This window comes from Ctenopharyngodon idella, chromosome 7, assembly GCF_019924925.1.
Source record: "Ctenopharyngodon idella isolate HZGC_01 chromosome 7, HZGC01, whole genome shotgun sequence".
In the NCBI taxonomy this organism is placed as follows: Eukaryota; Metazoa; Chordata; class Actinopteri; order Cypriniformes; family Xenocyprididae; genus Ctenopharyngodon; species Ctenopharyngodon idella.
The window spans coordinates 40,851,925-40,863,241 of NC_067226.1; the positions used below are offsets into that span (position 1 = coordinate 40,851,925).

At 35.4% G+C, this 11,317-nt stretch overlaps 1 protein-coding gene across 1 annotated transcript; it reads left to right on the plus strand.

Moving 5' to 3' along the window:
• The first annotated feature begins 1,323 nt into the window (after positions 1–1,323).
• LOC127515447 (uncharacterized) lies at positions 1,324–11,050 on the plus strand. The gene is made up of 5 exons (XM_051899079.1): positions 1,324–3,402; positions 4,736–4,981; positions 6,366–6,548; positions 6,653–6,730; positions 9,625–11,050. Exons 2-5 carry the CDS (start codon positions 4,770–4,772, stop codon positions 9,767–9,769), a joined length of 618 nt encoding a protein of 205 aa, XP_051755039.1. The 5' UTR covers positions 1,324–3,402; positions 4,736–4,769; the 3' UTR covers positions 9,770–11,050.
• Positions 11,051–11,317: the final 267 nt, after the last annotated feature.

Sequence of the window (11,317 nt, forward strand, 5' to 3'; positions counted from 1 at the left end):
CCCCTGGAGAGGTATATATATATATATATATACACACCATTCAGGCATAACATTATGACCACTGACAGATGAAGTGAATAACATTGATTATCTCTTTATCACGGCACCTGTTAGTGGGTGGGATATATTAGGCAGCAAGTGAACATTTTGTCCTCAAAGTTGATGTGTTAGAAGCAGGAAGAATGGGCAAGCATAAGGATTTGAGCGAGTCTGACAAGGGCCAAATTGTGATGGCTAGACAACTGGGTCAGAGCGTCTCCAAAACTGCAGCTCTTGTGGGGTGTTCCTGGTCTGCAGTGGTCAGTATCTATCAAAAGTGGTCCAAGGAAGGAACAGCGGTGAACCGGCGACAGGGTCATGGGCGGCCAAGGCTCATTGGTGCACGTGGGGAGCGAAGGCTGGCCCGTGTGGTCCGATCCAACAGACTACTGTATTAGCTACTGTAGCTCAAATTGCTCAAGAAGTTAATGCTGCTTCTGATAGAAAGGTGTCAGAACACACAGTGCATCACAGTTTGTTGCGTATGGGGCTGCATAGTCGCAAACCAGTCAGGGTGCCCATGCTGACCCCTGTCCACCGCCGAAAGCACCAACAGTGGGCACGTGAGCATCAGAACTGGACCACGGAGCAATGGAGGAAGGTGGCCTGGTCTGATGAATCATGTTTTCTTTTACATCACGTGAAACTGGGGAACACATGGCACCAGGATGCACTATGGGAAGAAGACAAGCCGGCGGAGGCAGTGTGATGCTTTGGGCAATGTTCTGCTGGGAAACCTTGGGTCCTACCATCCATGGATGTTACTCGATGTTACTTGTGACACGTACCACCTACCTAAGCATTGTTGCAGACCATGTACACCCTTTCATGGAAACAGTATTCCCTGGTGGCTGTGGCCTCTTTCAGCAGGATAACGCGCCCTGCCACAAAGCAAAAATATTTCAGGAATGGTTTGAGGAGCACAACAACAAGTTTGAGGTGTTGACTTGGCCTCCAAATTCCCCAGATCTCAATCCAGTTGAGCTTCTGTGGGATGTGCTGATCAAACAAGTCCGATCCATGGAGGCCCCACCTCGCAACTTACAGGACTTAAAGGATCTGCTGTTAACATTTTGGTGCCAGATACCACAGCACATCTTCAGCGGTCTAGTGGAGTCCATGCCTTGACGGGTCAGGGCTGTTTTGCCAGCAAAAGGGGCACCAACACAATATTAGGGAGGTGGTCATAATATTATGCCTTATCGGTGTGTATATTTTAGGCCCTGTATATATATATATATATATATATATGAAACGGTGTCAATCCCCAGTTGGCTGATCAGCCAACTGGGGATTGACACCGTTTCATATACTCGCCAACACCAATTTTTACTCGCATTTAGCACTTGCCGAGTGTTAGGCCCTGTATGTATATAGACCTTTGATATTATTTTCCTATAAACCACTAGATGGCACAAAAACTTGCCGCAGCACTTTTCTAAACATCAGTTTTTCAAAATGCACGTGCAAATTTGTCTGATCCTTGACGCGATTGCGGGCAGCAGCGCAAAGTTGATTGTGAGGTAGTTCGATCTAATTGATGTTTTTTAAAATGTTGTTGATTTAAGTAGCAAATAAGAATCCATTAAATTAATGTTTGTATTTTCAGACAAAGGTCTTCTTAATGATTTTCAGTTTTGTTCAAGATAATTCAAGCAACAGTTTTTTAATAACGGGTGAATATGTAAAAGTATGGTATTTGGGGTAAAAAGCGCCGCTGATGTTGGGCAAAAGGCACAATAATTAACATGATAATGAATAGCTGGCTAACTTTCCCATTTGATTTGTTGACATGACATGGTTAGATTCACATAGCAAATATCATATATCAAATTGGGTATACATCTTAGAGATAAAACCCATATTTATAATGAAACAATCATATTTTAAAATATATTAATCATATCATAATAAAATATAATTTATTGTTACTACTGTAAATCTATATTAAATAGGCTATTATGGGATCTCCTTCAGTGTTTTCAGAATCTTTACTTGTTAAAATTATTTTGTTTCTGTATTTCTGTATTTTTAAAATCTATTTTTATATTTTATATATAAAAATATATATCACATTTGCTTATTTTAATGACAGTATATTTATTGAACAAAAATGAATTCTTTTATTTATCAAAATAAACAGAAAATAGTACAAACTTTGCTAAAGTGATTTCTTTTGAACAAGTATTAACCGAGTCATTATTAAAAACATATTATTTTAGCTAAAGTATTTGTATGAATACAGTGTACCCGTGTGTGGGGTAAAAGGCCCCCCTCACCACCTCATACATTTATAAGATTTTTAAACAAAATAACCACTTTATGATTTTTTTTTCACACAAAATATGTTGCTCCATCAATGTCCAATACAAACATATATATTTTTCCTGCAATCATATACTTTGAAAGTAGTGAAAAGCACAATTTTTCTTAAGGTGTGCCTTTAGCCCCGTTGTACCCTATATATCAGGGGCATTTCCTCTGAGGAGGCAAGGGAGGCAGTGCCTCCTCAAAAAAAAAAAAAAAAGATGAGAAAATAATCCATATTACATATAAAACAACACAAATATTACAAATTATGACATTAAAAATAGCGCAAGTCACTCGTGTTTCTTAAGGAACACTGTCCAACAGTGTTGTCCGACACCCGCAGGTAAAGTTACAGCAGGAGTCATGCCTCCCTTTGCTCTCTTAGAAAAACCATAGAAAACCATCAGAGTCTGATTTTTGTTAGGCCCTGTATATATTATATATATATACAGGGCCTAACAAAAATCGATAGTTTTGACAACACTACATTGCACTTAGTTTATTATTTCAGATGCTTTTTTAAAAGACTACAACTGAAAAATGTGGCTAGTAGGAGTGATTGCGTTACACACCACTGCTGAAATCCACCCGCATTTGGTAAGTGTTAATGTAAAGCCTATATATACAACTTTCTCACCTAAAACCTGGTACTGTTAGATATTTATTATCTGTACTGTTTCAGATCCATCTAACTGTTTGTAAAATAAATTTGTTGTAGTTGTAAAACAACCACAAGGTCATAAACTGTTCAAGAATTCATTCTCAGGCCATGCTACACAAATCATTCATTGTGAAAAGATTCAGCTATGAGTTAAAAACTGGCACACCTTTTAGAATCAGCTGATTCATAAAAGCTGCTGACCTATTTTAGACACTTTTGTGACGTTCATGTAAACCCCATAAGGAAAGGGTTAACAGGCAATGTGATTATCCCATCTTGTGATCCCATTTCCAGCCATGAAAGAAGGTATTTTATTTGTGCAGAAAGGAACGTATGCACACACACTCACTCACCACTTCAGTACAGACACTACTGGAGAGCTGCTAACCCTGGTAAGTGTTAAGATTCTGACCTATAGGAATTCCAATACAGAACTCTTGTGACTGTATGAAAAATGTTACTTACCACTATTAAAAGTAAAGGTTTATTGGCATCTCTGGTTCCATGAAGAATCTTTAACATCCATGGAACCATTCCATTCCACAAAAGGTTCATTATATTGGAAAAAGGTTTCTTACATTTTTAAAATGCTCTTCTCATTGTTCACTGAATGGTTCTTTGGGTAAACCAAAATTGCTCTTCTATGTGATCACTGCAAAAACCCCTCTTTTGGAAAAGTAAATATCACTGGGGGTGAACTGCACTTTTTTTCTGTAACCCTACTATCTTCATTATTGATTCTTTGTAACAGAAGGGATTTTTGCATCTGTGTTTTGGGGAAATTCTGATGCATGATGCATAGGTAGTTTCTGATTTAAAAAAAAAAAAAAAAACCTAAAGTGTGCTCCAAATTTTAAAAGAGTAACTTTACATTAAATTATTCATTCAGTGGCCTTGGTGTTTTGTCTGTGCTTTATTTGGCCACTATGTTAGCTTGCCATGTATTTTTCAATTTGTTCTAAGCATCTAATTATATAGGATTTGATGGGAATTGGCTAGTTTTATATTTGAAGATGATCTCACATCTATAGATCAGTTTTTTTTTTGTTGTTGTTGTCACATTTCATATTATAATACTAAATCTTGGCCTATTTTGATTTCTTGGACTGTCACACAGTTTAAGCAGAAGAAGTTTCCATTGATCTTAAACGATCTTCATGGAACCAGAGATGCAAATAAAGACCTTTTATTTTTAAAGGGATAGTTCACCCAAAAATGAAAAATCTGTCATCATTTACTCAGCCTCAAGTTGTTCTAAATCTGTATCGTTTATTTCTACTGCAGAAAACAAAAAAAGACATTTTGAAGAATGTTGGTAACCAGACAGTTGCTGGTCCCCATTGACTTCCATAGTATGAAAAAAAAAAAACCTATGAAAGTCGATTTGGACCAAAAACTGTTTGGTTACCAACATTCTTCAAAATATATATATATTTTTTGTGTTCAGCAGAAGCAAGAAACTCATACATATTTAGAACAACTGAGTAAATGATGACAGAATTTTTATTTTTGGGTGAACTATCCCTTTAAGAGTGTAAAACGTAATTTTGAAATAGAAAGACTGAAACAGTATTTTCTTGTAAAATGTACAGTACTCCAATAATTATTTACGATTTCAAAAAAACATTTATAGCGTAAAATGTACACAGACTTCTTGGCATAAGCTACCAAATATATCTACCAAAATAACTGAAAACGTAACATTAACAAAACATATTTTTACAGTGTTAAGAGGTTGATCAGCTCATTATGTGTCCTGATGCCGTGGTGGTGGGCTGCCGACCGCATTGAAGAGTGTGAGGGCAGTGACATGGAGGCCGGGCCCCCGACCCCTGGTGGTCCTGCTGTGGTGGAGGGTCCCCAAAGGCTCTCTTTTGCCTACCAGGGCCTCTTGGAGATTCCCTATGACACCATCCTTCAGCAACAGGACACTCTGGAGGTTCTGGACCTCAGTTACAACTTGCTGGATGAGTATCCTTTTAGGAATCAGATATCTGGTCATATGTTTAAAGTCTTACTAACATTATAAGGTTTTCTTATGTAAATATGCTGGTTATATTTACTAGTTTTTTTTTGTTGTTTTTTTCCACAGATTGCAAAATTGAAATTTTAACCCTGTAAAGCTATTTTTATTAAAATTTTAAACAAAATCTAAAAAAAAAAAATTACATTAAGTGTTTTTTTTTGTTGAGTATATCACATCAGGCTTTTACAGGTCGTCTGATATGGTGAAAATATGGAGCTCATACTCGAGGAGGAAACAAACAGCTTAATTTGATTTAGATCCCCAAACTGAGCAAAAACATGTCATTTAGTGCAGTTGCCGATATTTATATGGCCAAAAAGATGAAATTCTGATGGCTTGTAATGTACAGTCAAACCAAAAATTATTCAGACATTTTTGATATTTTTGATATGTTTTTACTAGTGGGTGCAGGACACTATAGTTCATTTATGTAAATGAAGATAGCAAAATAAAGTAAACTGTGACATATTATACCCAAAAACTCTTCATACAGTGGACTACCAGTAAAATTTATAAAAAATTTGGAACCAAAAATTATTCAGACACTTTGACCTGACCATGTTTTGCTTAAGTGTTATCTGACATAATTAAGATTCATTTTTTCTGACACAGTTTAACTTATTTTATTACCATTTTTTTTTAAACTATAGTGAATAAACTGTAATAATGAATGAAATGTTCAAGGTGTCTGAATACATTTTGGTTTGACTGTAAATAAATGAGATCTTTATAACAGTATAGTAGGGTACTAATATAAAATGCATATAAATATCAGTTGTTACTCTATATATCTCAATAATATAGTCTTAAAAAAGATTACATTTAAATGCTTAGTTATATGATCAAAACTTTAGTTTTTATTGTGTGTGTGTGTGTGTGGGGGGGGGGGGACTAATTATGAACTATCAATCAGACGATAGAAGGTATGTAGTAGATTGTGTGCATCAAGTTTTTCAGCAAAGTTTTGATCACGTTGATCATTAAGAGGCCTAAGAAATTTGTGTTTCAAACATGATACAGTAGGCTTTATGGGTTAGTATTGGCATCTCTGGCATCTCCATAGAACCTCTCGAGTGCAAAAAAAGGTTCTTTATAGCAAAAAAGGTTCTTCAGATTATTAAAATGTTCTTTACATAAGAAAAAAAGAGGTTATTTTAAGATATGTTCACTGAAAGGTTCTTTGAGGAACCAAAAATGCTTCTTTCTATGGCATTGCTGCGAAAACCCCCTTTTGGAACCTTTATTTTTAAGAGTGTACTAGAAGAAAGGCTTTTCAACAAGAACACACAAAAACTTTTCAAGTGATTGCCCTTAACCGAGCTGCTAACGGAACCCTGCTCTTTTGGGGGGTTTGGAGAAGCTCAGCACACTCATCCTGGACTGCAACAACTACAACGCACATGTCAAATTCCCCTACATGCCCAGCCTCACCACCTTGTGGATCAACAAGAACAAAATCAGCAACCTGCCCATTATTGTGGAAGAGATCTGTTGCAAGTTCCCAAATATCAAGTGAGTTAACCCATTCACCCAAGAACATCCATTCACGCATTAACTCAGTAGACACAATAATGTTTTTACACTTCCAGTGATTTACCTGTTTGGTTTCATTGTAGAATTCTTAGTATGATGAACAATGAAGCAGCACCCAGTTACTTTAATGGAGGCAGTCTCACGCAGTATATTGATTACAGGTAAGCATGAGAAGAGCTGATGTATGAAATCTGCTTGTTTAGTAAACATTCAGCCTGTACTTTTTGGTCTGTTTTTAGAAGTTCAGATGGTACATACCCTTGTGAAAAAGAAGCGCACCGTTTAAAAAGAATAGTTGTTACATAAATAATATACTTAAGAATATACTTAAGGGTGAACTGAATGTACACTCTAAAAAATGCTGGGTTTAAAACAACCCAAGTTGGGTTGAAAATGGACAACCCAGAGGTTGGGTCAAATGTTTGCCCAACATGCTGGGCAGTTTTATTTAACCCAACTATTGTTTAAAAATTACTATATGGCTGGTTTAAAATGAACCCAAAATCAAAAATCAGACGCATAATTACTAGAGGCAACAATAATAATCAAAAGGTGAACATTTATTAATAAGCAATTTAATAAATGTTTATTGTTTAATTATTATTCATTAAACTTATGAATAAATGTTCATTTATTAAACATATTAATAAATGTTAATTTCCAACCAATTTTGGGTTCATTTTAAGCAAGCACTACAGTCATTTTTAAACAATAGTTGAGTTAAATAAAATACCCAGCAGGTTGGGCAAACATTTAACCCAACCACTGGGTTAACACAGCCCAATTGCTGGGTTTGTCCATTTTCAACCCAACTTGGTTTGTTTTTAACCCAGTATTTTTTAGAGTGTAATGTTTTCAGACACTTAATTGCAGTTAAATTAAAATATTATAGTTTAAATTTATATTAAATACAATTAACTGAACTTTAGAGTATTTTTTGACCCACTTAAGTAGGACTTAAGTACATCTTAATATGTAATTTAATAATTCTGTTGTCTTTGAAATATGGTTAAAGTGAACTGCTGAATGTACTGAAAAGCATCTGTGGGATATTAAAATATACTTTAATGTCATTTTATTGAAACTTGTATGCCATTTATTTAAATATTTGTAATGATACATTTGTAATAATGAAGTCCCAGGAATGAGGGCCTATGGGAAATGTAGTCCGAATGGGTGAAAGTCAATATTCAGGTGACGGCTCCCTCCGGTGGTGCGGAGGAGGAGGTGCGGGAGCCACATTCATGACACTATTAAACCTTGTAATATTGAATGACACACTACAGTTAAAATTATAATCAAGTACTTTACATGCGTTTTAGTATGTTAGTCACCACATCAAAACAAGTGTGCTTCCTTAACACGTGACAAAAGATTATTAAAACATAGTTAATGTACATTAAAGTAAAACTTTTAATTTGACAGTATGAAGTGCGCTTTTTAAAAGTGTCATGAAAAAACATTGTCATGAAAGTGTACTCTCTTTAAGCAGAGTTCATTAAAAAAATGAAAATTCTGCCATTTAATTACTTACACCCATGCCATTCCAAACCCATAAGACCAGTTTATCTACAAAACTGTAACATTTTATTTACAAAATATTAATCTCCAATGTGCGTTCAAGAGAGCACCATGATATATGCATATTGTGTTGACATGAAAGCAGACGTTGTTGCGTGTTGGAAGTGAATATTTTGTAAATAATGCTGTGGTAAATTAAGTTTTTTTTTTTTTGCGCAAACAAAGCACTTATGTCGTCACTTCATAAAATTGAGGTTAAACCACTGGAGTCACATGGATTACTTTAATGATGTCTTTACTACCTATCTGGACCTTGAAAGTGGTAATTGCGTAGACTGTCAATGGAGGGACAGAAATCTCTCAGATCTCATTAAAGGGTTAGTTCACCCAAAAATGAAAATTCTGTCATTAATTACTCACCCTCATGTCGTTCCACACCCGTAAGACCTTCGTTCATCTTCGGAACACAAATTAAGATTGATCAAATCCGATGGCTCAGTGAGGCCTGCATTGCCAGCAAGACAATTAACACTTTCAATGCCCAGAAAGCTACTAAAGACATAATTAAAACAGTTCATGTGACTACAGTGGTTCAACCTGAATGTTATGAAGCAACGAGAATACTTTTTGTGTGCCAAAAAACAAAATAACAACTTCATTTAACAATATCTAGTGATGGGCTATATTTCAAAACACTGCTTCATGAAGCTTTGAAGCTTTACAAATCTTTTGTTTCGAATCAGTGGTTCGGAGCGTGTATCACACTGCTAAAGTCACGCCCCCCAGTGGTGAACCATTGAAATTTCGAAACAATTATGACGTAACGAAGCCTTGTTTACTGATATCACATGACTTTGGCCGTTTTGAAATCGCCCATCACTAGATATTATTGAATAAAGTCGTTATTTTTTTTTTTTTTTTGGCGCACAAAAAGTATTCTTGTTGCTTCATAACATTAAGGTTGAACCACTGTAGTCACATGAACTGTTTTAAATATGTCTTGAGTACCGTTCTGGGCATTTGAAAGTGTTAATTATCTTGCTGGCAATAGAGGCCTCACTGAGCCATCGGATTTTATCAAAAATATCTTAATTTGTGTTCTGAAGATGAACGAAGATCTTATGGGTGTGGAACGATATGAGGGTGAGTAATTAATGACATTATTTTCATTTTTGGGTGAACTAACCCTTTAAAAGGATCTTCATTTGTGTTCCAAACATAAACAAATCTCTTACAGGTTTGGAATGACATGAGGGTGAGAAAATGATGACAGTTTTTCATTTTTGGGTGAACAAAACCCTTTAACTGGCCTTTTATTTCATTAATATTATAGGCTATATCAGCAAGTACCATTTTTGATAATATACTTTTAAGATTTGAAATACACTACAAGTGCACAATCAATTAAGCACACGTCTTTTTCACAAGGGTATACTACCATCTAGTGGTCATGTTTTGCTTAAGCAGATTTCAGTACAATAACTGATGTTAATGTCCATACTAACTACTATATACGTATATTTCTCTATGACAGGCAGTATGTGATCAGTCAGATACCCAGTCTAGAGGTGCTGGATGACACAGAGGTGCAGGGAAAAGAGCGTGAACTGGCCCGAAAGACCTACAGGATGCAGAGAATCAGAGAAGGCCGCAGCAGGAGGAAGGAGCTTCATCGCTAACAGAGAATTGTTAATCATATCACACGCTTTCCTGGGCTGGATGCCAAGACACTTACTATCCCACAGCAATTCAAGCAGTCATTACAGACTTCATGAGCTTCAAAGCCTGTTGACAGGAAGTGAATTTACTCATCCACCAGATCATATTTAAACTTGGATTTGAAGCCACAACAAATAAATATGAAATGGCATTGGAAATATTTTTACTGCTTTTTTTTTTGCTTTTCAAAACAATGATCTGATCAACAATAATGATTTGATAACAATGAGTTTTTAATACCTTTAAGAGTCAAACTTAATAAATCTTCGAAGTAACTGACACACTTTTTATTAAGAAAGATCTTTTAATATTATATTAAATCATAAAAATCTGATTGAATGAGCCACATTCAAAGCCACTGTAAATACTGCACACAATTTGAATTCTATATTAATGTGACAAGCTTACAGTTAGGGTAAATGAACTATATTACATGGAAGAATATGTAACTATTAAAGTCAATATGAATTCAAAATTGACATTTCTTGTTTTTTTTTATTTTTTTTATTGCAGTATTTAATATACATATATTTTCTGTGCACATAATTTTTTTTTTTCAATTCTTGTGTCTTTAATAAAAATAAATTGCCCTCCCTTCCTGCAGCGATATCTCTACTCTGATGAAGTGTTTACTGGCGTGAGGGCGGGACAACCTGTCACTCACATGAGATCCGCCAATAGCAAACCACAGATCCAATCAATTCATGGACAAAATGAAGTCCCGCCCTACAATTTTGTCTTGATCAAGAAGCCGTTTCACCTTAATATACAGTAAATCTTCCGTTTCATACCGACTTTAATGTGACAAGTTGCAAAGCAACCGCGAACAGCTTATGGCAAGGATTAATGAACTATGATGTTGAAACTATTTTATTTGAAGCAATAAACCAATAAAATAGTCTAGTTTATTGCTTTGATATAATTTATGCTAAAGCAGATTATTGATATCAAATAAAAATCGCTTACAGTATGCTCTTGTGATAACTCAGGATGGCAAAATAAATTGCAGTCAACAATTTTCGCAACAGCCTTCGACTCGGAACCGGACCGCTTTTGTAGAACCAAATGTAGGCTACTAACATATATTTATCTCTATTTTAGTATCTTCATGTAGAGTAGGCCTATGTTCTTTTTTAAAAACAAAACTGCCCCCTCACATCATTTAATAGCCTACACTATGCAGGAAGTTTTGTAACTGGATCATGCTAACAGACCTCAAATTATTTTTGTACCGAGTTCATGCACATCACCCAGACCCTAGCCAATGAAAACAGATGTTAAATGTGCTTTGTGGTGTTTATTACAGTAGCAATGAACTAAATATGACCTTTACCACACATTCATAACAGCAAAGAAACAGGCGCAGAAGCGCTGAATCATTACCGTAATACACATAATAAATATACACAATTGTTAAAAGTCTTTATCAGTCAAAATGTCGAAGGTTATCGTGTAGAAATGTAAATGTATTTTTGTCCAACCGTTTTAACATTTCTGTTTAAAACTCA